The sequence below is a fragment of the Silurus aristotelis genome, assembly GCF_946808225.1.
Source record: "Silurus aristotelis genome assembly, chromosome: 15".
Taxonomy (NCBI): domain Eukaryota; kingdom Metazoa; phylum Chordata; class Actinopteri; order Siluriformes; family Siluridae; genus Silurus; species Silurus aristotelis.
Window position 1 is genome coordinate 13,277,108 of NC_139588.1, and position 26,950 is coordinate 13,304,057.

General features: G+C 37.6%; 2 protein-coding genes across 7 annotated transcripts; one reads left to right on the forward strand and one right to left on the reverse strand.

Annotated features, from left to right (window-relative positions):
- Positions 1 to 5,951: 5,951 nt before the first annotated feature.
- On the forward strand, positions 5,952 to 9,673 carry LOC310737672 (uncharacterized protein). 3 transcript variants are annotated; one of them, XM_083562151.1, is made up of 5 exons: positions 5,952 to 6,029; positions 6,542 to 7,053; positions 7,232 to 7,320; positions 7,485 to 7,656; positions 7,889 to 9,673. In XM_083562151.1, exons 1-5 carry the CDS (start codon positions 5,954 to 5,956, stop codon positions 8,045 to 8,047), a joined length of 1,008 nt encoding a protein of 335 aa, XP_083418277.1. In that variant the 5' UTR covers positions 5,952 to 5,953; the 3' UTR covers positions 8,048 to 9,673. The 3 variants fall into 3 exon arrangements, with proteins under 3 accessions (XP_083418277.1, XP_083418278.1, XP_083418279.1); XM_083562152.1 differs by having other exon boundaries at positions 7,869 to 7,964; XM_083562153.1 differs by having other exon boundaries at positions 7,844 to 7,932.
- On the reverse strand, positions 8,475 to 26,098 carry LOC310737637 (mitogen-activated protein kinase-binding protein 1-like). 4 transcript variants are annotated; one of them, XM_083562074.1, is made up of 29 exons: positions 25,818 to 26,098; positions 23,729 to 23,820; positions 23,244 to 23,306; positions 23,101 to 23,158; positions 22,593 to 22,754; positions 22,347 to 22,484; positions 20,739 to 20,921; positions 20,103 to 20,263; positions 19,187 to 19,376; positions 18,456 to 18,596; positions 17,999 to 18,183; positions 16,560 to 16,651; positions 16,337 to 16,462; positions 15,774 to 15,844; positions 15,286 to 15,407; positions 15,086 to 15,161; positions 14,895 to 15,006; positions 14,472 to 14,535; positions 14,274 to 14,384; positions 14,040 to 14,194; positions 13,921 to 13,958; positions 13,506 to 13,736; positions 12,696 to 12,930; positions 11,391 to 11,534; positions 11,239 to 11,296; positions 10,861 to 11,144; positions 10,066 to 10,779; positions 9,322 to 9,410; positions 8,475 to 9,211 (listed from the first exon to the last, which is right to left on the reverse strand). In XM_083562074.1, the coding sequence occupies exons 1-29, from the start codon at positions 25,920 to 25,922 to the stop codon at positions 8,984 to 8,986; spliced, it is 4,428 nt and encodes a 1,475-aa protein (XP_083418200.1). In that variant the 5' UTR covers positions 25,923 to 26,098; the 3' UTR covers positions 8,475 to 8,983. The 4 variants fall into 4 exon arrangements, with proteins under 4 accessions (XP_083418200.1, XP_083418201.1, XP_083418199.1 ...); XM_083562075.1 differs by having other exon boundaries at positions 11,239 to 11,293; positions 20,739 to 20,924; XM_083562073.1 differs by having other exon boundaries at positions 9,322 to 9,407; positions 20,739 to 20,924.
- Positions 26,099 to 26,950: the final 852 nt, after the last annotated feature.

A 26,950-nucleotide genomic window follows, 5' to 3' on the forward strand; every position in this document is an offset into this window, starting at 1 on the left:
TTGTCCAGGATATCCCTGTACTTGGCCGCATTCATCTTTCCCTCGATTGCAACCAGTCGTCCTGTCCCTGCAGCTGAAAAACACCCCCACAGCATGATGCTGCCACCACCATGCTTCACTGTTGGAACTGTATTGGACAGGTGATGAGCAGTGCCTGGTTTTCTCCACACATACCGCTTAGAATTAAGGCCAAAAAGTTCTATTTTGGTCTCATCAGACCAGAGAATCTTATTTCTCACCATCTTGGAGTCCTTCAGGTGTTTTTTAGCAAACTCCATGTGGGCTTTCATGTGTCTTACACTGAGGAGAGGCTTCCGTCGGGCCACTCTGCCATAAAGCCCCGACTGGTGGAGGGCTGCAGTGATGGTTGACTTTCTACAACTTTCTCCCATCTCCTGACTGCATCTCTGGAGCTCAGCCACTGTGATCTTTGGGTTCTTCTTTACCTCTCTCACCAAGGCTCTTCTCCCCGATAGCTCAGTTTGGCCGGACGGCCAGCTCTAGGAAGGGTTCTGGTCGTCCCAAACGTCTTCCATTTGAGGATTATGGAGGCCACTGTGCTCTTAGGAACCTTAAGTGCAGCAGAAATCTTTTTGTAACCTTGGCCAGATCTGTGCCTTGCCACAATTCTGTCTCTGAGCTCTTCAGGCAGTTCCTTTGACCTCATGATTCTCATTTGCTCTGACATGCATTGTGATCTGGAAGGTCTTATAATAATAATAATCAAGTCCAATCAGTATAATCAAACACAGCTGGACTCAAATGAAGGTGTAGAACCATCTCAAGGATGATCAGAAGAAATGGAAAGCACCTGAGTTAAATATATGAGTGTCACAGCAAAGGGTCTGAATACTTAGGACCATGTGATATTTCAGTTTTTCTTTTTTAATAAATCTGCAACAATGTCAACAATTCTGTGTTTTTCTGTCAATATGGGGAGCTGTGTGTACATTCATGAGGAAGAAGAATGAACTTAAATGATTTTAGCAAATGGCTGCAATATAACAAAGAGTGAAAAATTTAAGGGGGTCTGAATACTTTCCGTACCCACTGTGTGTATATATATATATTCTACAGAAAACTAGTGGTTTCTCAGCATACAGAAGCTTTAAAGTTGACAGCCAAGTTGACAACCACCAGCCTACCATTCTCTCATTCTCTCTCTTTAATATCAATAAACCAACACATTACTTACTGGATGTCTGGCACTCAGTACATATGCATAAGTAAATTTCTTTCCTATTCATTCTTTATGTAATAGCCACTTGAAATGTCATACATTATATAACTAACTGTTGACATATGAGCACAAAGCTTATTCGCATCTGTCAGGTTTGAATAAAAAAAATATAGATGTTAAAAAAAAGTTTCTAAATCATGATGGTTAGAGCTAGTCTAAGTTTCATTTTAGGTACTCAAGAGCAGCCATAAATCTCTCATTGTCAGATTTAGGAATATTCTTGAATATAGAAATTAAAAGCATGCATTTTAAGTAATAAGGTACAGAATTACTGGCTTACAGGAATACCCCAGTGTTATTTAATCAAATATCTAGGCATCACATGAACAAGTACTGTATCTTATCTACATTTTCTCCCATTTGTTTATGTATTCTTTGTGTATACTCATGATCTGCATTAAATATGGCATGTATGAAATATGAGATAAAAGATATTTAAAATTGTAAAAAAAAAATGTATGTAATGTGGCATGTACAGAATCAATCTTAATCTATTATTTCTAAGAAACCATAGCAATTTGGTGTTTTTTGTCACATTTATATAAAAATCAGCACAACAGTGTAGTGTTTTTGTGCATGTAGCCCACTTCCATTAAAGAAACATATCCATGACACTTTTCAGCAAGTAAATTTATATACAATTAAATCACCTTCTGGTTTGTTGTTAAAGGTTAAGGTTTCCATGGATGGGTGAAATGGGTTCAGGCCGGATAACAGATTTTTAGGTAGTATCCAACAAATCTGTCCAATTCATAGCAGACGTAATTCCTGCTGGTCAATATGAGATTGTAGGTAGTCAGGGCTTTGTTTCTGAGTTTCTGTCTTGCTACATGGTGACTTACTCCTGCTTGCGGGAAAAGCTACAGGAGAGTCAAGGACTGTCAAACCACCCAACATCAGCTGACATAGATAAGGCTCAAAATAGAAGCTCACCTTTTCCTCACAGCTGCATTTCACATAACACACATACCTTAGAGAATCAAAAAGCTGGAATAGACATAACAGACAATATAATTGACATGGGTTTAAGATTGTAAATCCAGCGTGTAAACATTAAAGCGTTTTTTTTTTTTTTTCTCTCAAATGAGGTTCCAAGTGGCAAGAGACCAAGTCTTTTTTTTAAATATACTTAATGTTTTTCCCAATATTTAGTAGTTGAACCAAACTAAAAAGTTGTTCAATAGGCAGAGTTACAAGTCAAAGCTTGCAATTTGCTAAAAATCCTGAAAAATGAGTGGCTTAAATTAATCTATGAATCGATTTCTATTAAAACTCTCACTTTGTTTGAGATTTCTCTTTTTTGACTGCTCATAATCCAGAAGCAAAATTATTTACAGTATATTGAATCATACATGTCTTATACCTTGTGTTGCTTTACTAAGCTCCATTATACAACAGGAATTAGGTAACATTGTTATATAGGAAATGTCTTTTATACAAGAAAATGGCATGTGTTATAAAAAGTAGCACTAATTTAAAGACCATTTACAGTTAGGAAATTGGCAGAGAATTAGTGCAGTCTTTAGCAGCTAGATGATGTGTTTTAAAGGATTTAGGAATCCTACATTAATCCTAAATAAATACATAAATCCACTGGCAGCCCATATACAAATGTTTGCTAAGCTATTCGTTGAGATGTTTACCAAAATTGTAACTAGAAATAATTATTTGAATTAGCATAGCTTCTGTCCAGCTCAAACTAACTTGGGCAGTCTCATCTGGACTCCATGCAAATTTTACAGAAATGTAAATCTCATGAGTTTCTGAAATTTTTAAATCATACCACTGGGATCAGATTTTTTTTCCATTTACATGTATGATCTGAACCTTAACTGAGACTTTTGACCTGTAGCTTTTTGATTTTTTTTCAATGCACTGTTCAAGTCAGGTCAAGTCAAGAAGCTTTTATTGTCATTTCAACCATATATAGCTGACACAGTACACAACGTTCCTTCAGAACCCTGGTGCTACATAAAACAACATAAAGCTGCAAAAGACTGTTGCCACATGATTGGCTGATTGGATATTTTTATAAATGCATTCTTAATAAAGTGTCCAATAAGTGTATATGTATTAGTAAGGCTGTAGGTTCAGTGCACCTTAGCACAGGTTTTACAAATCTCTGGACCTGTACTGGATAAATAAGTGCCATTTTAGTTTTGATTGAGGTGGTGGTTAAATCGGATAACTGTGAACACAATGGCATATGATTTACATGATTGTCATAGTCATCTAACACTCAGGTAATCCTAATGCTTTGTAAATTCTAGAAAGTTTACGATAAATGATAAAGGTGAACATTAATAACTACACAAATATATATTTGTGCTGCTACTTTCTTTTACGATAGCAAATGGATCCAAAGCATATTGATGTTGTTCCCTGGGTCTGGGATTAAACTCAAACCTCCACTCATTACTCAAAAAATGTATACAATTTAAACACAATTATTAGTAATACAGACGTGTGTGGGGGAAAATAACTAGATATATATTTAAAAAACTATAGTGCAAATGTGCTGTAGGAATTTTAGAGTGTCATTATATTTAACATTATATTCATATTCCACACTTAAGTCAAGTCAAGTCAAGTTTATGTCTATAGCGCTTTTCACAACAGACATTCTCTCAAAACAGCTTTACAGAAATCAACAGTTAAGGTGAATAGTGTGCATTTATACCTGATGAACAGCCATGGCGACTGTGGCAAGGAAAAACTCCCTTAGATGTTATGAGGAAGAAACCTTGAGAGGAACCAGACTCAAAAGGGGAACCCATCCTCATTTGGGTGACATCAAGAGTTTGAACATACATCTTTCAACAATACAGAACACTGGAGAGTGAGAACTAACATGAGTACTGGAGTGTAAGATTATGAGTAATGTTCTTTCTACAGTCTTATACAGTCATTTGTGGTTATAAAACCAGGAGCTACTGAGCAACTCATAAAATAGCTTAACAGTTTAGATTATCATAAATCCAACACCAGCTTCTCTATGCCAGAGCCTTTAAACACGCAAAGAAGTCCAATGACCAAACTCCACATTAAGTGGGATCCAATTGGCGTTGAACAGAGTGCCATTAAATAGTCTCTATATTGCAGTGGTCACTGTTATCCATTGTACTGAATAACAGCTTTAATAGAGATGGCAAGGTCCTACCCAGGTCTCATTGTAGTCACATGCATTCACACACATAAACACACACACACATACTTAATAATAGCCCAGTAAAGCAGATCTTTGTGTGATAATAGAGCTGTGAGTGATCCACAACCCATCCACATTCTGTATTGTTCACTTATAACAATAATCTCATTCTTCAATTGGTTTGGCTCTAAGATTATAACCTACAAGAAGAGGGGGAAAGTTCACCTTGTCCCAAAATTTTGATGTCGATAAATAAGACACTTGTTTAGCCACATAATATTATGTAATAAAATATGCATGAGAGCGGGTGACATTGTAGCCTCACAGCTCCAGGGTCCTAACCTGGATAAAGATAAATAAAAAGAATGAATGAATGATTCAATTATGCATGTTTGGTTACATGAAATAAATTATGCACACAAATTTCATACTTGGAGATTATATAATACATCATGATATGTTTACTTGAAATCTCCTGCCTCCAGCATGTTTGAATGTTATGTACAGTATTCATGTAGCAAGTATTTGATCCTATGATCCTATGAAACATAGCAAAATTTCTGTTTGGTGTCCTGATGATTTACGTCATTTATAACAACATAATTACTTTCAAACCTTTTCCTGAATATTTTGTTTTTAAGCTCTATGTTGAGTTTGGTTTCACTAATAATAAACATACATTTGCATAAAGCATCCATATTTAGCTAATTAATAATTAGCTAATGCTAATAGGGAAAATCGTAGTCAGGTATGTAACAAGAACCAATAGACAAAATGGCCCACTGTTAATCAACCATTAACCATTGCTGTTGTTCTCATGGCTTTTTACAAAAAGGAAACTCAGTATACATTCGATTTTTTTTTTTATTTTACAACAAAATGTTAAAGAAATCATTCATAAACAAAAAAATTTAGTGATAAATCCTGTAAACTAAAATGTTTCTTATGCTTTGCTTCTCCATTAAATTTGTGTAGAGGAAAAAAAAAAGATGATTATTTAAATACCCACCTACTTTCTATAACCATGAATACTCCAGATTAGTTTGCTGAAAGTTGACTTCTTTAAATTCAGAGGATAGCAACGAAATATTAATCATTTTTTATATTATCTTCTTTTATTATTATGACCATTGACCTCAAGTATGTAAAACAAGAAGATTATTTTAATGAATAAACTGTTTTGCTTTTTAAATGCTACGGTATTGTGAGATATTTGTCTATCCCAAGTGCCTTTCCTTTCCCAACCTAAACAACAGGGCTTTATAGAGCACCCATGTTGACAACAGCTTAGCTGTGCCACAGTTATTGCATTATTTCACTCCTGACTACTCAAGCACATTTTAAACAATTAGCAGGAGTCTCATGACTGCTCACAATAATGCAGTATAATTTACTCAGGTACTGCATGTATCACCCTGTAAATGGTTTGCCCTAAATCCATTTATAATAAAGCCTTGTTTAACTATACTGAGGAGAATTGTGACTTTCCTTTAATTGGTGTGGTTTTCCCCAAAGATTTGCAAACTGAGAAGGGGGAGTGGCCAGAGTACAACGTATGTACATATATGCATGTAGATATGCCAGGATTTTTCACATCCTGCCTGAGACCTTTTGCAGTTGTGTGTCTTTGCACTTTGTCAGGTATGTTTATGTCGTATTTATTTCTTGAGTTGTGTGGAAGTGCATGTGTGATAATCCCAATTTAAATAAAATGTGTTTTTAATGTACCATGTCTTTTATTCATTAAATGTCAAAGAGGATATAAATGTCTGCATTGCAAGAAATTACAGAATATAAAATAGTGAAATTATGGGTGGCAATTTAATGCTCTAAAAACACCCATTAAACCATATGAATAAATGTAATAAATTATTCACTAAAATATACACAGATTCATTTTGTTGCTATATGGTTGGTTATGATTAAAGCATTCTGTATGTTTGACATAATATTTTGTAGCATCTGGGCTGTTATATTAAACACAATGGCTTAACCTGAAATAGAAAGTGTTAACCTTGCAGCTCACATTGCATGTTTAGATGTGCAAGTATGTCACCACTTTTATATGCTGTTTGTCTATATTTTAATGTGAAAACCAACAACCTCCCGCAATCAACAATTTCCAATATTTTCTCCTGATCCACAGCTTCCAGATATGATGAACAGCTCATCATCTGGACCCCAGGACAACTGTACATGGCCTTGCCAGAGCACTCAGCAACCAGGGGCCCCAGTGTGGCCCAGCCAGCCATACCAACCTTGCTGGCCCTATCAGCCCAACCAGGCTAACTGGCCTGGGATGCAGCCCACTGTACCGAACTGGCCAGGTTACCAGCCAGCACCACCCACCCAGCCACTTTGGCCAAGTTCTCCATCCATGGGACCTAGCCAACTGAACCCACCAATCTCGCCAAGTCAGCCTAACCAGCCGTTTTCCCCTAACCAACCAATCCCACCAAGCCAACCAATCCAACCCATCTCACCTAGCCAACCAATCCAACCCATCTCACCTAGCCAACCAATCCCACCAACTTGGCCGTCACGGACCCCCAACCCCATTCCCTCATCATGGCATGGAAACCCTGGGCAGCCAGCATGGCCTAATCAGAGCCCCAGTGGAGTTCCACAACATTCATGGCCACCTGTCCCACCCACAGGGCCTGTGGTATGTCACTAGACTTTGGTAGTAAATGCTTAAGTTTTAGTCAAATATAAAACAATATACTTCAGAGTATATTCATGATTGCATGACAATGTTGAAGATTTAAAAATTATCAAATGCTGTTCAATGCACTGTTTAACAAAATGCAACCCTGAACTGTTTCAATTTGTTTTGACCTTAGTCAGTGCCTTTTAACATGAATTTTCCACGTGGCATCTATGATAAGATGATGCTTACAATAAGAGGACAGGTGAAGCCTGATGCAAAAATGTAAGTGGACATGACAAGGTCCAGATATTTTATACAATGTGTTCAAAAAACAAATATAGTATATACTGTAGTTTTAAATAAATACAAATGACTGATTAAGATTTGAAGTAGCCGTTTTAGCACTTTTATATGTTCTAACATTCATTTGGTCTCTGGTTTACCAGGTTTACTGTTAATTTCTTGCGTGGCAATGATATCGCCTTTCATATCAACCCACGATTCCACGAGCAAGGAAAGCAGGTCCTTGTTCGCAACCACAAGCTAGGGGACCAGTGGGGACCAGAAGAGAGAATTCTCCTAGCACCATTTCCCTTTGTGGCAGGACAGTACTTTGAGGTAGGAGACTATGCAACCAGAAAAGACCATAAAAGTAAAATTCTGTTAAAAGGTCATTACAAATAGAGGTTTATGCCATTATATATATATATATATATATATATATATATATATATATATATATATATATATATATATATAAAAAGTGAGTAACCCTTGAAAATTGATTAACCCTTGTTGAATGCAGACTTGAGCTCTGCATATATTTACAGGATCTCCTCTTCCTCTATAGATGAAAATTCTCTGTACAATCAATGAATTCAAAGTGGCAGTCAATAACACAGCTGTGTTTGAGTTCAATCATCGCATCAGAGAGGTGAACCAGATCGATCGTCTCAACATTCTCCATGACGTCAGTCTTATATCGGTCAATGTGGACACGGTTTCTTGAGATAAACTGGTCTCCATGTCTTACCCCATCAACCCTGCATGCATACAATACTCAGGAACTTTAACATTAATTCTTCTGTCCCTTAACACGGTGTTAGTTAATTTAGGTTGCAATGCAAATATTTTACTATGGATGTGTAAATGCACAGAATGTTTGGCACATATACTTGCCCTTCTTCAGTTCAAGGTGGTCTTCAAATCAAGACCATCTAAAGGGCTTTTTGTATTTCTTACTTACACACATTTTTTTCCTTAATAAAGTACACAGTGATGTAGTCTTATTTGAGATAGAATAACAATTTTATAGATTATGTTAGTATGTAGTCTATGTAACTATGCAACAAAACTGATGTAAAATGACTACAGTTCAGTATTTAACCACTCCTCATTTTATTTTAAGACCATTAGCAACAGCATGTGAAATGAACTCTGCAGTACAGAAGTTACAACCAAAAACATCAATAAACACACAAACTCACATTAGTTTGTTAAAAACACTTAAAAACTTCTCTGGTGCTCATAACATTCTCCCTTATAATTTCAAGAGAGTGTGTGGAGTGTATACGATGTTTAAAACTTTATTAAAATAAAAATATATGGCCAGCATGTATTAAAAAACATAAATGGATATACATAGAAAACAAAGACGTACAATACATTATATATTTGTATAAACCTCTCATGTCAAAACACACTAAAACTTGGTTGTTCATTTTAAAAGTGTTCAGTAAGTGAAGAATGAACACTAAAAATATAAAAAACCTTCATTTTATGTATAAAATGTTGACAGTTCACAGACAAATCTGCAAAACTTGAATTTACTCCCTTCACTGCTTATGTCTCCTTTGTGGTTCAATATTCAGTGCATACTTCCCATCTCCACTACCACATACTATATTAATGATGTCAGGATATTAGTCTCATGTAGATCTGGAAACTAGATTTTGTGTTCAAGCCTCTTCTCTACAGACTGCAATAGAAGCTGAGAGTACTGCTCCAGCAGAGCTAGTGTCTTCTCTTCACCTTCACCAGATACAGTCTTCCCTGACACAGGAACGAGTCCTGGAACGGCCTCCAGCTCAGAGTGCGTCATGAACAATGCCTTCATCAGCACATGTGCCATCTTCTGATGCTCCAAATCCATATTTATAGCAGAGGAGCTCACCTAGTCCCACAAACACACACACAAATACATGCTTAAATCATCTCAAACACTTGGATGGGTCCTGGAGCGCGCACACAAAAAAAAAAATGGGCATGTGTGCGCACACTCACCATGCTGTAGAGCTGAGTGACTTTCTTCACACTATTGTACAGCTCTGAAGCAGCTTGTCTGCAAGTCTCCAGGTTCATCAGGGGCTCTGCTAGAGAACAGCAAATCGAGAGATTGTTCCAGGGGATGTGTATTTGAAATAGAAAATCCTTTCCAAGGTTGACCTCTATAATGGAACAATTTACAGCTGTGGCATGGACGATATGGACCAAGAAGAAAATACTGACACTACATTGCTACACATAGTGGTTGTGACTGGTAGGCTTTTAGAAGTTATAAGCTTTTCTGTAACAAATTCCTTGCTGATGTTATAATCGGGTATCGACATTTGATTAAAACATACTCAAAAACTAATGTATGCTGTCTACAATATATGTTATGCTGCCTTAGTAGAACTGGGTGATTTTGCAATAACAATATACTGTGAGAAACTTTTGCCATATAATTTTCTCAGAGTATTGCTGGGATTGGTACTTTAACAAGACTGACATTCCTCATAGCAAATTAGGTGAAATTATTAATGACGTTTTTATAAGCTGCTGTGGCATGGATGTTCTATTAACAATAAATTAAATAGTATAATATACTGCATATTGCTCATCCTGTAAAAAAAGAAAGGGAGAAAAAAGCAGAATCTTTCTAGAATAATTAAATGGTACATACAGTACATAAAAAAAGAATGAAACAAGGGATAATGATAAAAGTAAACAGTGCAAATACCAGAATAATGAGGAAACAACTCAAACCTTGATCAGACCAACTCAAGCATTTCACATTGTAGGCCTGGGTATCCACTAGGGGGCGTTGTGGGATGAGGGATGAACTTTTTGCTCCCAAAGTGTCTTCTACAGACACAGACGAAAAGATAGGAGACGCAGACTTTGTAAGTTCTACGTGTCCCTTTGTATAGGATTTATCAACATGCTGTGCTCCAATCTTAGCAAACGTGTTTGTGACTGCAGCAGAGTCTGTACTGGGAGTAAGAATGGACCTGCTGGGATACTCAGACAGTGGGTTACTCATCCTTGCTGAGGCACGAGCCTTGGTGATTTTAGCAGTAGTGTTTGGAGGACATCCACCAAGGCTCAATCTTGATTCTGCTTGATTGCATGAACCAGAGAGAGGAGCAGACAGAGATGGTAATAGCGGTGTGCTGACACGCGATGGACTGCTAGGTGATGACCCTGAGCAAGGAAATGTTTGACCACTTGAAAGGTTCAGGTGGAGATCTTCTTTGAGGGACATTGAGCGACTGACTTTAGCTCTGGAGCTGGTGGTGGGACTCATGTATGAGCGAACTTTAAAACGTCTGATAGTGTTTGGGCTTTCACGTGGCTGGGGAGATGTTGAGCCTGTTGGAGATGGGTGCTGGAAAATCGAATCATTCCTGTCTGCGAGAAGCTCAGGTGTGGAAGGTCTAGATGCTTGCTTCAAAAGGGACGTGGTTACACATTTTTGACCTTTAAAGAAAAAAAAAAAGGTAAGTGTTTTTAACCTTTGAATGAACAAGTATAACCATTTTAATAAAGGAATAAACATACTATTAGCTGTAAAGCTGAGTGCCGACATGGGTTTTAGTAGTGGCATGTCTACAGAGTTGATCACTCTGGAAGTGTTTGTTGGGCTGGTCACATTCTGCAGCTTGCAAATTTTTCTCCTCTTGGAGGCAGAATGTAGCTGCTCAGAACTGCATTTATCTGCTCTCTCCTCCAAGTCAGTCCCATGAGCATTGTCTTTCTGCAAGGGACGTACTGTGGACACTAGGGGTTTGAATACACATTTTTCAGACTTCTTGTCAGTCTTGGAGAGGAATTGGGAACGCCTCCTACAAACACATACTGTGAACATTAAATATGTGCTAAAATCATCATCATCATCATCAGGTATGCAGGTAAGCTAGTGTGTAATATCAGTCATACCTGGGGCCAAGGAAGCAGTCAGACATTCTTCTTGGAGGTTTGGTTTCATTACATGCTCCTTACACAAAACAGTAAGAGCATTTACTTAAAATTAATGGCAAAACACAAAAGCATCCTAATTTACACACACTCAAAAAAGTGAGAATTTCTACCAGTGGTTTTGGAGTCAGACATTGTCTCACAATGCTTCATAAAGAAACACTCTTGTTCAGGGCTCTCTGGTTTGTGAAATGGCCTTCCTCTTGCTGACTCCTCATTTTCCTCATCAGTGCTAAGTAGCTCCAGATCACCTGAGCCTGAGTGCATGAGAAAACAAAATCAGTTTTTACAAATGCACTCAGCACTACAAAATACAGGTAATAGAGGTTCACTCATTTAGTTTTATGGACAGTCACTATTACATAAAAAAAAAAAAAATCCCCCTAACTGAATTTTATACATAATATCTGTAGCATATTGCACAACTGCTACAGTATTTATTTATTTTTTTGTGTGTTTTCTTTTTTTTTTTCCCATTTATTGGCCATATATAGTTCTAAAAAACTAATCAGGATTTCCTGATTGAGTTAGTTATTTAGATATGTGCAAATTCAAGCACTTTATAGCAAGATTTGACATTTTTATTCAAAGTGAAAATATTTACTTCTTTTCAAAAGAAATATATAATAAAACACTTACATGATGCTTTGTTGACATATACGCAATATGGTTTTAACCCAAATCTGTCAGAATTCTGCCACTTTGACAATCTGATGTTTTCCCCTCAGACTTCAGTTTTCCTTTTTTTTTTTTTTTTTTTTAATGTAGAATGCTTACAAAAAATATTTTTTTAGATAATCTGCATAATCGTTTATGACACTTAGCTGGAACATATTTGAAAGACAAATCATTCACTCGCAGATCTTTTAAGTTGCCTTTTTCCCTTCAGCCAGCTTTTTAAACATTGCAGCCAAAACATAAAAGTTTTTCTACTTGTTGCTACTTGATGCTGTATGTGGTCTATTCATATAGAAATCCTGTGCGCAATCGCAGGACTGATGCCGAAAGATAAACTTTCTAAATAAATGTTCTAGAGAAATCTGAGAATAAGGAACACACATTGGCTTTTTTGGTAAGAAGCATATGCAAAACTTTCACAATACTCCAGTGCAGAAAAAATACACGGCCAAAATAAATACAAGTTTCTTTGATTTGAACCACACTTCATACAAATCCAACAGAAAATCTGGTTCTTTTTAACCATTTCTTTAATGCCATAATGTTTATTTTGGTAAGCAAAGCTCTGGACATTTGCTGTGTATAAGGGCAGAATAAATATCTACAAAGAGCTCGCAGTTTTGCTTTGTGACATATGGTAGCTAATAACAGGGTGTCTAGAAGGTGGTTGCGTGAGTGGTGTTTTAATGTACAAGTTTCTTATTACTTCTGTGTTTTTTCTTTGTAGTTGGGATTCTGACCTTCATGACCCAGTTCTGGACTGGATCCTCCACTGGCATAACCCATGGAGCTGCCTCTATCGGGGCTGTGACTCTGCTGGCACTGCCTTTTCTCCTCCTGTAACTGGTATGTTCCAGGAAAACTGCCCGTGCATGGGCAAAGTTCTGAGCTCAGCACTACACCCTCAAGTTCAGGAGAAGAGGCAGGTGTCGACCAAGAAGAGTCAGGAGGAGTCTGCTGCTTCTCACTCAGCTTCTGTGTTAGTGGGGAAAGCTATTATTAGTTACATATACATAGCTCTCTCTAGTAAATCAGGCTATTCAGTTCTACGAATCAGATAAAGTGAAAAACAACAGAGTTGGTGTTCTACATGTCTTTACATCCTCAGCCCTAGCGAGAGATTAAATATTTTATTAAACATTCCCTCATCTTAAAAAACCCATATACACTCCATTCTCTTTATTAGAAATGCCTGTACACATCCAGACTAATGCAGAAATATATTGATGACACTTAAAGCTTTAATTAAAGTTCACATTAAACGCCTGAATAGGGAAAGATCTGATTTCATGGTTGTTGATGTCAGAAGGGCTGGTGGAAGTACATCAGACATTGTTGATAATCTTAGAATTTTACACACAAATACATTATAGTGTGTGTATAATTATTATATATATAAAAAGAATCATATCTGTGAATTAATGGACAGATTAACAGTTAAGATGTGTCCACCATGACAGCCTTGCAATTTATATATGTACTATTAATAACAACATTCTCTTTATAAAATCTAGCACTGGATTTTGGAAGCAATACTATAGTGCACTCACAGTGTCTTTGGGCAGGCTGGCAGTGCTACCACAGGCCTGGTTGTTGAGCTCAACCATGGACCCCCTTCGAGAAGACCCGGGCTTGGCACATGAGTCAAACTGCCGAAGTTCCAGCATAGACTTTACCATCAGCTCGAAAGAGCCCATCCTACAGTTCCAGCGTTTTCTCCTCCGTGGAACTTCGGGCAAAGATGTCTCGGATGCAGATGACCCTGTAGATGACTCCTGCAACTATATCATACAAATCAATAGAAACGGAACAACAAATAATCAGTGTCCCGGAGCTGATTTTCCAAGTCTTTTATTCCTCTTCATCAATTTGTAGTAAATGTATTTGTTAGGAGAAGGTTTTCTGATATAATGACAGAAACGAAGTGGTCACATTTAATGACAATTAAACAAAAAAAAGTCAGACCTCAGTGGAGTCCAAGTCATTCACATCATCGGAAGCACCTATGACAGATCAAAAGTCACTAATCTTGAATGACAGCATTTAAAAATATACAGTTTCAGTTTAAAGCTTTAATGTATTACCCTGATCATCTTCTAATGATGTTTGGTGCATGAGGTCATCTGGGGTCTGGATATTCTCAGGTCTATCATCATCATCATCATCTAATTCACTCTCTGAGGAACAGGTTAGTAGAGACAGGGTGCTGTGCATCTCTAAGCTACTTGTAGAGGCCCGTCTGAAATGTACCAAGGTTGTAAGCCACAGAGATCCAAGATCAAGCTTATTCCTGTTTGATTAAAACCTGTATTGTGTACCTGATCATGGAATCTTCAAAAACCTGACTGCTCTGATGATTCGTGAACCGATCCAGCCTTTCTCTCATTTTAAAAGTCAACTCAGGAGCAAGGCGCCAGATAAAGATACACCTATAACACACAACGTACATCAAATCGGGCACACAAATGAAAAGGCATATTGTAGATGAAAGATAGCTCCCAAACCCGTTGTCCTACCCATCTCCTGAAGCCGAGATCAAATGCCTGCAGTCACTTGTGAATTTGATGCTCGTTATGATTTCTGCAAGCAGACATGTCGACAAAACATAACACACTTTGATTACAATTTTAAAATTGCAACAAAGCAAAGGGGGGAAAACAAAACAAAACAAAACAAAAAACACGCTGAATCTGAAAATCGAATTAAAATCTGATAATCCTTTTAACCTACATTTAGTCATACAGCCCATTTTGCTACTTTGGCTAATTCCAGAGTAATATTATAATACTAGAAAAACTCAACAGTTACATGGGAATGGAAAATTGCATATATTTCTACTAAATTGTTACAGATCTAATTAAGACAACTCATAAAATTAATCCACCAATCAGTAAAAAAAAAAATAAAAAGCAAGTTTAAACTGCTAATCTGGTCTTTACCTGAGTGGCCATACATGGTAGCCAGACATTCTCCGGTTTGGAAGTCAAACAGGCTGAGATTCTTATCTGAGCAGCTGGTTGCCATGTACAAGCCGGAGGGATCCAACTGAACCTAAAAAAACATATACTAAATGATTAATCTCAAATTTCAAAAGTAAGTAAACTGGGTAATGTGGTGAAGGCAAACATACCCTAAGAAGGCTGCCGTCCTCAGCCTGAGAGCCCTTAAAGCACTTTTTCTGTTTCCCACTGCTTATGTTAAACACTCTGCCATAGGAAATCACATTTAGATTGAATGCCCAGATTATAGGTAAAGACCAAAATGCTACAACATGCTATAAAATGTCAATAGAAAAAAAAAAAAAAAAAAAGTATAAATAAACTAATTTACCTGACGTTTCGGTCCTGACAGCCTACAGCTGCATACTTGCAGGTGGGATCTACAGCCATGTCATGAAGAGTGCTCTTTCTCACCACGTGGTGTGTGCGTTTAAAATGTACTCCTCTGAAAGTCTGTTTGTGGAGGAAAGAAGAGACAAATGCAGGCAATACATTTTCCAAATAATTGATTAAATTGTGCGGTTTGTCAAGTGTTTATTGGCCTAGACTGATCATATAATTCGAAATAATAAAAAAAAAAATAAAAAAAAAGTGCATAGTGTCCTCAGATTGATTAGACCTTTTGGTTAATACCATTAAAAGGAAAATATTTAAAATTGAAACAATTTGGCAGTATTACAGCCTTAAAAAAAAATAAATACAAAAAATCCCCCAAAAAGCAGGAGGACTTCTGGAAATGGAACAAGAACTGAAACTCTGCATTCACTAATTAAATATCTCAGCAGGCTACAAACTACTGTTAAGCCAAAGTCCACTCACCCAGTGGGCAGTGCGAAAGTATACACTCTTATCAGCTCCACAGCTGATCATCCTCACTTTCCCCTCACTGGCTGCAGAGGTCAAAAAGCACAATAAGAAAATAATGAGAAATTGAGCTAGACTCATAATAATACTTGCTTGAATCATTATAGACAAAAGGTCTTTGGGCACATGTCTTTTCCAACCAAATGTGGTTCTTTCTAAAACTGTGGTCAAAGTTGGAGACAATTATATAGGATTTATTGGGTGCTGTAGCATTATATTTTACTAGCGTTACTTTTTACTAATGCACTTTTGTCTGATTGACCAAAAATCTCCAATATCACACTCCGAACTCTAGAGGAACATGTTCCCAGAATACAGGAGGGTATTCTAACAGCAAATGAGGACTAAATGTGAAATAGGATGTTAAAAAAAACACACGATTTATGATAGTCAGTCCACAAGCTTTTTTTCCTAAAGTGTACATCTTTAATAGAGTATTTATAAGAAAAAAAAAAATCCTGAGCAAATTTAACTCCTGATTTAAAGTCAACAATATATGACAAATATAAATGCCTCACCAGCAAAGCGGACAGCTGTGATGGAAGACGAGTGCTCATCCAGGGTCTGCAGTAGACTATAGTCTTTCTCAACATCAAGTATATGAATCAGGCGATCTCGACCTGCTGTCGCCAACAGTTTCATTCCTAACACATCCCAAACACACACAGGTCAATCCTAGTTATATTCAACATTGCATTGTAGTGTACACTTAAACACAACCATCACCATATGCATATAGACCTGTCTCAGGTTTGGAGTACTCCAGGCACAGGATCTCAGAGTCATGCACTTCTGCCTTGAGGGTTTCCTCCATAGTGTTAAGATCATGAATTCTACAAGTCACAAAACGCTTGAGTTTAAAGAGGAACAAAGTGTAATAGGGATTTGTTATGTAATGCAATTTAGAGTAGGTCTTTCAAAATCCCATTAGGGGTCGCCACAGCAGATCATCCGTCTCCACATCACCCTGCCCTCTACATCTGCTTCTTTCAAACCAACTACCTGCATGTCTTCCCTCACCACATCCATAAACCTCCTTCTTGGCCCTCCTCCTTTCCTTCTTCCTGGTGGCTCCATCCTCAGCATTCTCCTACAGGTATACCCCATGTCCCTCCTCTGAACATGTCCAAACCAGCTCAATCTAGCCGCTCTCACTTTGTCTCCAAAACATCCTACATGCGCTGTCCCACTAATAAACTCATGTCCAATCCTGTCCATCGTCGTCACTTCCAACAAATATCTCAACATCTTCAGCTCTGCTACCTCCAGCTCCACCTCCTGCCTTTTAATCAATGCCACTGTCTCTAAACCATACAACATCGCAGGTCTCACCACAGTCCTATAAACTTTCCCTTTCACTCTTGCAGACACTATTATCACAAATCACTCCTGCTCTCACTCTTCTCCACCCACTCCACCCTGCCTGCACTCTTTTCTTTACTTCCCTAACACACTCTCCATTACTTTGCACTGTTGACCCCAGGTACCTAAACTCCTCCACCTTCTCCACCTCTTCTCCCTGCAAATGCATCACTCCACTGCCCTCCCTTTCACTCACACACATGTACTCTGTCTTACTCCTACTGACTTTCATTCCGCTTCTCTCCTTCACCACTCCAGGCTCTTCTCAACCTGCTCCCTACTCTCACCACAAATCACAATATCATCTGCAAACATCATAGTCTATGGAGAATCCTGTCTGAACTCGTCTGTTAACCTGTCCATCACCACTGCAAACAGGAAAGGGCTCAGGGCCGATCCTTGATGCAGTCCAACCTCCACCTTGAACCAGTCCGTCATTCCTACTGCACACTTCACTGCTGTCACACTGTCCTCATACATGTCCTGCACCACCCTCACATACTTCTCTGCTTTCTGTAAATTCACAAAACACACAATGTTACTCCTTCTGACCTTCTCTATACTTCTCCATCAACATTTTCAAAGCAAATAATGCGTATGTGGTGCTCTTCCTCAGCATGAAACTATACTGTTGCTCACAGCATTCAAAATGGATGAAAATAAACTTCAAAATGCAGAAGCAGTCATTAATCAAAAGACAATTTTTCTGTGATTGCATTTTGACATTTTAAATGAAACCAATATCAAACTGGGAGACCTACTCCTGTCAACCAATGGAAATTTGATGACCAGAACTAAAATGATGTTAAGTTCACTACCTTAGTGTGCCATTCCGGTCTCCCGAGGCCAGATGTTTGCCATTTGGACTCACACAGATGGTTCTAATGCCTGTTCGGCTCTCTACTGGCTGCTCTTCTGGCTTCTCTGAGCAGCTGGTGCCTGTTTCTTCTGTGTCCAGCAGGCATGCACTGTTACCGGTTGTATAAATCACCTTCCGTAGATCCTATTTTACAGAAAGACAGTGTCACACATGAGAATTTTAAAAACATTTGGCAGGCACTGACCATTACAGGACAATAGAAAACCTGTTTGTGTATACGCTTGTACCTAAAAAAACGTTGTCCCACTTTCAGCAAAACTATGGAAAAGTGTAAGAAAATAAGATTCCGCAATTCATGGTTTTAAAGCTATAGCACCACCTTCTGGACAAAAACACTGTTGAAAAACATTTGTTACAGGTACACAGTAAATTACAGGACTAAACAGCAGACTCACATTACTGAGAAGATTGCTATTGGCTGAGTTGATGTGTGGCTCTGTGCTCCACATACGAACTGTGCTGTCCGAGGAGCAGCTGAAAAACAGGCCTGAAGAAGAAAGTCCTGTCAGAGGTTCCTCTTTAGCTCCAGGGAATATCTGAAGAACAGCATTGCCACATCATTCACACATGACCAGAACTTACAATGTTGATAAGCCACATACTGTATGTTTTTAGTTCGCATTGAATTGGAACCAAGCAAAAATCAACAAACCAATAAAATCCACATCATGCTACATTAGAGACAATACACTTGTGCAGAAATACTATTTATATGATGGTGAATTTTCTAATTCGATTGACAATAGTGCTGGCTGTAAAGTCAAATATCATTTTGTACTTTTATATATTAAAATGTAGTGTTGGCAATTTGTTACAGCATAAAAAAAATAAAAATAAAAAAAAACAATTTCAATGCATGCCCAGATTAGATTAGATAAACTTTTGTCTTATTAAAAGCATCATGCCATCATGGTATTGATCATTATAATTAAACCCTGTTGTGTTTTTTCTTTTAGAACATAACTTATGTAGTAATTCTGGCACCTGTCCATATTGTTTTGGAGGCCATCTGGAATCAACCTGCTCTAAAGGGGATAAGTGCTAAATCTTGTTTACTCGGCAAACAGCACCCTAACATCTTAATGAACATTGGACTACAGGTTTAGACCACTGTTCAAAAATGTACCTGCACGTCCCACACACAGGCAGCGTGGTAAAGACCAGAGTACACTTTTCCCACTCTTTGCAAATCTTGAACATCCCACACATACAGGCTGTGGTCATTATACACACACGACAGCCTGAAGTTAACAGGGTCATAGGTCACCGCTACTGAGTCAGGGTACCGGGCATCTGGTTTGTTGAAAAAAAGGTGACTGAAAAATAGAGAGAAAAACAGACATTTAATCTTTCTTTAAACTAGAAATTCATTCATTGTATCCTGGCCTTATACAATGTTGGATTTAACACTAAAAGGTGCATTATATTGATGAAGCTTAAGAAGCTATTCGATTTTCCTACGTTTTTTTTGCGAAAGCCATGAGAAATAACGGTGAAAACGTGGCATTAGACAATACGATCTATTGCAGTACGATATATATGCAGTGATTTCATGGGCTAAGAAAAATATTTTTATTAAGACCCATGCAATATTGCCATAAGATAATTTTTTTTATGTCTATTTACATGTACCATGTATAAATTACTGCATATTTTGCTAGATTCAAAAAAATTCAAGTTGATAAACAAATGTATTTTCCACTGCAATGATTGTACTCAGCTCCCTGTAAGCTAATTGTGCTTAAATGTTTCATTTTCATTGTAATATTGAATCATTTATTGCTGTTTAGCTATTCAGCATTTACTATGCTATTTGGGATCTACGGTTAACAAAAGAAACGTGTCACATTTTCTTCTTACATTCCCCAATGTGAGCATTAAAGCGGCTGTATGCAACCAATTTTGTTTACATAGGAATATATGAACAAACCAGATGCTCCTGGTATTTCTTTCGCATGACAGCAGAAAACGGCAAATAATCTCTACAAAATCATGGTTAATATTTAATAAGAAGTCTCCCAGATGAGACTGTCGGATCTAACCTGTCCTGTGTGACAGCAGAAATGTCTATGCCCAGGTGATGAGGTCGAGGCAGTGTGCAGATGAAGTGCAGGTCAGTTGGGCTGAACACACGTACAGTTCCCTCAGCACATGCACAGAAAATCAGTTCCTCTGTGACACAAAGAGCACTCGCAGTAATGGTCTACAGAGGCGAATAAATAAAAGAGGGAGATCACCGTGAGGTAATTAGACATTTGGAACAGCTCAACAGGCTCATATGCGCAGCATGCAGAATACTAAAAACGTTTACACTACTTTTGACAATCTTTATAAGGGTTATTCATTAGTAACTTTGAAATTAAAATTAATTTGATATGAGCACTAAACTTGAACAGCCATTCAATTCTAAAAAAAAAGTCTCTTGTGCACTATTTTAAATAATCCTAATGAGAAGCATAGAGATGCTGTTTGGAGGAAGAAAAAAAAAAAAAACAACCCAGTGGTACTTATTTTTTGAAATAACAAAAAATAAATTCAGGAAAACAGCAGATACATCTTAGTATTTAATGCCAATTAAGTCCAATTAATAAAAAAATAAAATAAATCAAATGCATTATCCATAGAGTTACTGATCTCTGTAGGGAAAATAGAAAAAGGTTTTTCTGGCACACACTTACCCGTAGGTCTACCCACTTATCCAGCATCCTCTTCTCGTTGAACTCACAGAGCAGCCCTGAAGAGGTGATGCAGTAGGTACTCTTGGACTTCTCACCCCGGCCACAGGCTACGTCGCAGAAATTGTTGTTCTGTAACTCCCCTAAGAGGCCCGAACGGCCAAGCAGTGGAATAGGGGCTGTGAGCTGCTGTGAGGGTGCAAAGTGGAGAAATGAACAATTGGGCACAGAAAATGAAGAAATACATAATTATGGTATGATGATACATGTGTTGGCTTGGTGACTGAACTGTACATCTGGAGCAACAGGAAAAGTGTAAACATTTGGTAGCAAGCAATAAAATGTGTAAATCAGGATTAAGGGGAAAGTGTTACAATGCAATAAAATGTAATGTGGCAACTCTCAGGAATGGAACGAAGGCCACTTAAACATTACCCTTGAAATTAAAGAGGTTGAATATAATGAATTAAGGCAAAAAAAAAAAAATATTAAAAAGTACAATGTAAAATCTGTACTAATATAGTATATAAATATTTTCATTAACATTTTTTCCTTAATGTTGCTGTATTAGTAGCAGGTAAAATGGGCACACGTAAGGATTTGAGTGAGTTTGACAAAGGCCCCAATTGTGATTGTTAGACGACTGGGTCAGAGCATCCCCAAAACTGCAGCTTTTGTGGGCTGTTCCTGGTCTACAGTGGTCAGTATTTATAAAAAGTGGTCCAAGGAAGGAACAGTGGTGAACCGGGGACAGGGTCATGAGCGGGCGAGGCTCAATAATGCACGAGGGGAGCGAAGGTTGGCCCGTGTGTTCCAATCCAACAGACGAAGAAGTTATCAATGTTAATGCTCTATAGGTCAGGATTATTTTAGCAGCAAAAGTTGAACCAACCATGGGAAGGATATTGCACATTGATAATAAATAAAGGTTCAAGTTAAAAATGTCAAGGCTTTTATTATAGACATACAGAGGAATTGAAATTCAGTAACAGGGGAATCGAAATACTGTAAGAATCGAAGTGTACTGTAGTACATTTACATTTTATAGCAACAGGACATGACAGTGTTAAAGAAGTCAGTCCGTAAAAGCCATGAGGAACTGGAGAAGGGATTGAAGAGGGGACTGGAGAAAGGACTGAAAAAGGGACCAGAGAAGGGAATGGAAAGGTAATCAGGGGGGCTAAATGTGTGAAGAAGCAGCTGAACTTTTGTCTGTTTGTATGGTGCCTGGTGCCATTGTACCTCTTGCCAGACAGCTAAGGGGCATATTTTCTGTTTCTTGGGTGGGTGGAGTGGTTGATTATAGTGATCAGAGTAATGATTTAGAAATTCTATGAGTAAGGGGGATAGCTGTATTAATTTGGATTCAGGGGAGATGTCTGGGCTGGGAATACATCAATTCAGTGCAAGATGAAAGTGTGTACATTTTGGATTAAGAAAAGCGTGTAAATGTAGGAACTGATGATTTAATGGACTTAGACTCTTTCAACCTCACACACACACACACACACACACACACACCTAGCCGATAGAAAAATACAAAAAGCACATTTCATGGCAGTAAATTCAAGAAATACAATGTTCCAACCAGATGCAATCAGTAAACTATACCTTGTTGGATGTGCAGGGATCCAGATACCAGTATCTGACATGTCTGTTCCCAGATGTCACAAAGTAGGAGCTGTCCTCGGAAAAAGACACCGCCGTCACCTTGCTGGACACCTTGTTAGCAGCTACCAACATGTTTTTCTAAAAAGAGACACACATCAAGCACAGCCTGCAATTATCTGAGCTCTTCTCCACCATTTTGCAGAGCTTGAACACAGCAGTTTTGCAGAACTAGTCATTTGTTTTTACCTTCCAAGCCCACACGTTGACATGCTGGTAGCCAATGCTAACAATGTATTTGTTGTTTGGAGAGAAGGCCACACAGGTCACCCCATACTTGTGCTCATGTAGCTCTGCCACCTGAGAGCCATTAGCCACATCCCAAACCCGCACAGCAGGCAGGTGACCATACTGATGAGAAGAAAGAAACGACTGTGAAAATGCTGTTTCAGTGATTTTCTCTTGGAAGTCATGGCCTGTTCATGTTTTTAGACCAATAATAATCATCATTTCAAAGAAGCTTTCTTAAAACTGGGACTCAACATCAATAAAAGTGCTCCAGATAAGACTGTTATAATGTGCCTCTTCTCTACCAGTACACAACCCAAATCTTTACACAGCTTCACAGCCATGCCGGATTATTACTTAAAGGATACGAGCACATCAGAGATTAGGTCATTACAATGAGATTGTCTCAAAGTTGACCATTTTCAAATATGCAAATATTTACAATGTTATCTGGATTAAGATAAATTACCTCTCCCGTAACAAGATATTTGCCATCTGTTGAAAAGGCTAAAGCAGTTATAGTTTTCCTGTGAAAAAAGAAAAACACATTCTTCATGTAGAATTCATTATTGTTAATCATATCATCATTCAATCACTGTGTAAGTTCATTACCTGGATGTGTTGATTATGTGTTTGTGTCTGTTCTTTGTGGGGTTCAGCAGCACTATTACACACCTGAAGAGAACACACACACACACACACACACACACACACACACACACACACACACACACACACACACACACACACACACACACACACACACACACACACACACACACACACACACACACACACACACACACACACACACACACACACACGATCAGCAGACCCGCTGTTTCTTTGTCATTAATAGAGTGCGGTTTTGTTAAAACAGTGTGGCATTTTTAACAAAGCTTTTCCATTTTATTTCAGTATCTTATTTAGGAAAAACAATCATATTGTGGCTAGGCTTTGTGATTATGATAAAGCTTGAATGTGTAAGTGACTGCCATGCAATATTTCAGCTGACCCTCCATTCTGTGGAATTTGGATTTTTTTAAAAAAAAAAAAAAGAAAAAAAGATTCCTTCCGATATAAAGCCTTTCACTCACCCAGCTGGATAGGCAACAACCCCAGAGCAAGGATCACATGTTAATCCACTACTTCCTGAAGTCGTGATACCGAGTACTCTCTCCAGAGTTAACTGTAACAGCAGGAAAACAAACTGTAAAAAAACCTGCCAGGATCATAAACATAATAGAAACAAAACTGATATTTCACTTGGTATGAGGATTTTTTCACATGTCATGCCCAAACTACTTTTAATGTTTCTTACTGTTACTAACATTATAATAATAAAAAAACAACAACAATAAATAAGGTTTAATCAGTTGGCATATAGTAGCATTAAAATAAATAGCACTTAATCGCATTATTCATTTTTGTTACCATTTACAGTGATCACAATGATTAGTGATCAATCACACAAGTAAATGTGTTGGTGAACCATAAAAGCAAATGATCAAAGTAAAGATAACATTAATAGACTGACGGGGATGTTTGCACAACACATTAGCACTGCCCCTCATGTATATACTCGAATTTCAGTGGATTTGGGTTTTTTTTTTTCTGTCTGTTTTTCAATCAAGGCAAAGCTTGACTGGTTGATAAAAAAAGACCAGAAGTGCTGAAATCCTTTATCAGCACTGAGCAATCAATGCCATTGATCATGTACTCAGTGAGCAATTTCCACAGAGGTACTAGGTCTCCTAATGCTTTTAGCATGTTGCTCAGTAATTTGTACTGTTACTTGGTTTATGCTTTTATTACAGACAACGCTTATATATCACACATGCAGGGTAAACACAGGCCTAATTAGTCCTCATGCTCCGTGTGAACTCGTGCTGATCTCATGCACAGAACTGGACACAAATATATTAGTATCAAATACACAGTATAGTATAACATTATATAAAAAAATTTAAAAAATGTATCCAATAATTGTGATATTATTAGTGAAGACCGCATCAAAATAATGGCAGCTGTATAGAACAAAAAAAATCAAAACATCTGGATGACAATAACGGTTAACTATGTTCTCACACCAGGATACAACCAACACTACTAACTTTATGGAAAACACTAAAATACATGTTCTCCAGGAATAAAAAAATTGAGTTTTATTAATGATAATTTTCTCAACACTACCTCAGGTATAAACATTTTCAGTTGTACAAGCCTTATCTCTAAGACTTAAGACTATTGTTTTAGAACACTTCTATTATTCAACTGTAACACAATTAATCTAGCTGAACTTTATTTACTTCAGGAACGAGGCATAACTATAAAATGACGGCAACATTTTTTATCCTACTTTACTATCAATGTTTTGACAAAAGTATGCCTCGGTTTAGGCAACCGTTTCTTTTGGATGGTGGTTTAATGAGTGAGGTGCAATTTCGTACTTATACATCTGAAATTTCACTTTATTTTTTATTCAAAGTCAACATTAAATTTCAGAAAACATAATTATTAAGAAAATATACCATCTCAGCCAAAAATAGTTTGTCGGTTTTCTTTGCATGCAGCACTGATGTACTTTCAAAGCAACTTTCTCGATATATATCGCAAACCATAACACAAAATAAACAAACAAAACAAAACAATAAACAAAATACAAATAAACAAAATGTTATAGACCACATTCTTTTCTGCTTCAGATCATCTTCAGGAGATTTAGACAATGCAATTTGCTGGTGAATATGTGAATTGTGAAATAATCCATATGTTTTAAATAGCTGAATGTGTTGATGTATTTAGGTGACAGGGTTGGTTGGATTTTGAGATGAAATAACAATGCACAAGTCATGGAAAAGGATGTTTTCAAGCATGAGAGATTAAATAGACATTAATACAAAACAAAATCATGGGTATATATAAAGATAGGGTTTAGTGAGTATATGGTGTTGTGATGTGCTGGAACGATTTTCTTCACTTTCCTATTTACAAATATAATAAATGAGACAAAAGATATAGGCTTATAATATAAGGCTTTTTTTTTTCATGAATCAAAACAAAGCCAATTGATGCAACCTGGATTAAATAAACTGTCTGCATTCCTTTTAAATAACGACTGACCCTGATTTATCTCAAATGATAATCATTATCAGGTGATAATAAAAATACTATAAAAAGATATACCTTGTTAGTCAGGTTGTCTTTGTCCACACGCCGGTTCTTCTTCAGCTTCACAGACGGCGACCGCAGGAGATTTTTAATTCTGTGTTTAAGTGTCGAGCTCTCCATGATAGATATATATCAGCTGTCTACAACTGATTTCACATTATCTTGCAGCAACTCAAACAAACAAGAGCGTGTTTCTGCAACTCTCTGAGAACCTTCTGAAAACGCATGCAGCACGCTGAAGTGTGTACTGATTGGCGATGAGGAGCAGCGCGTATAGACTGCCGGTGCAGGGAATCACGTGACTGTAGAGCTTCGATGCATTCTTTACACCTGGGAGGTACCATAAAACTTGTGAAAGGGGGCGGGCCCCGCTGATGGGGCGGGGCCTGTTGATAGAGCGTCACTTTTCTCACGTGCAGCAAGGAGAGGCAGTGCCCTAGCTGTTATATTCCAATAAAAAGTAATTCCATGTAATGAAATGTGCATTATGTACAATTATATGTAAAATTGTGTTTTAAGGGTTTTTTTCTCTCTGTGATCCATGTTATAAATGCAATTTACTTATTAATATCGTTTTAATTGTCAAAATCGCCGAGTTGTGTTCCTTTTGTCACGTGACTCCCACATACCCCATGAAGGTGATTGAAGTGAAATAAAAAAATAAATTAATTAATTAAAAAAAAAAGATGCAAAGAACCAAGTAACTTAAAATGATCCGATCTTCCTAACACTAATTCATCCTGAGCACGCGGAATAAGCGTTGTGTGAATGTCATCAATATCCTGTTTGTAGACTGTTTATTTGCATGTCATCGCCTTCTACAGTGTAGCTAACATATCAGATATCTGTGGAAAAGATATCTAGGCTTGTTGCAAAGATTGAACTGCAATGAAAAAAAAAAAAAAAAAGCATGAGAGGTAGCCATTACCCCTGCCGCATGGAGGCGTGCCAGAGCCCGTTTACTGATTGTGTAACACCAGAGTAAAACTACCTAATCAAACCAAGTTATTGAGAATTTAATTTATTTAGGGTTTGTATATGTGTAAATCTGTCCGCCCATCACTGTGATGACAGGAGGGAGAGCGTTCGACATCCCGCTCCCCCCAAAATACATGAAACATGGACCCCCAGCCATGAAAGTTTGTGGC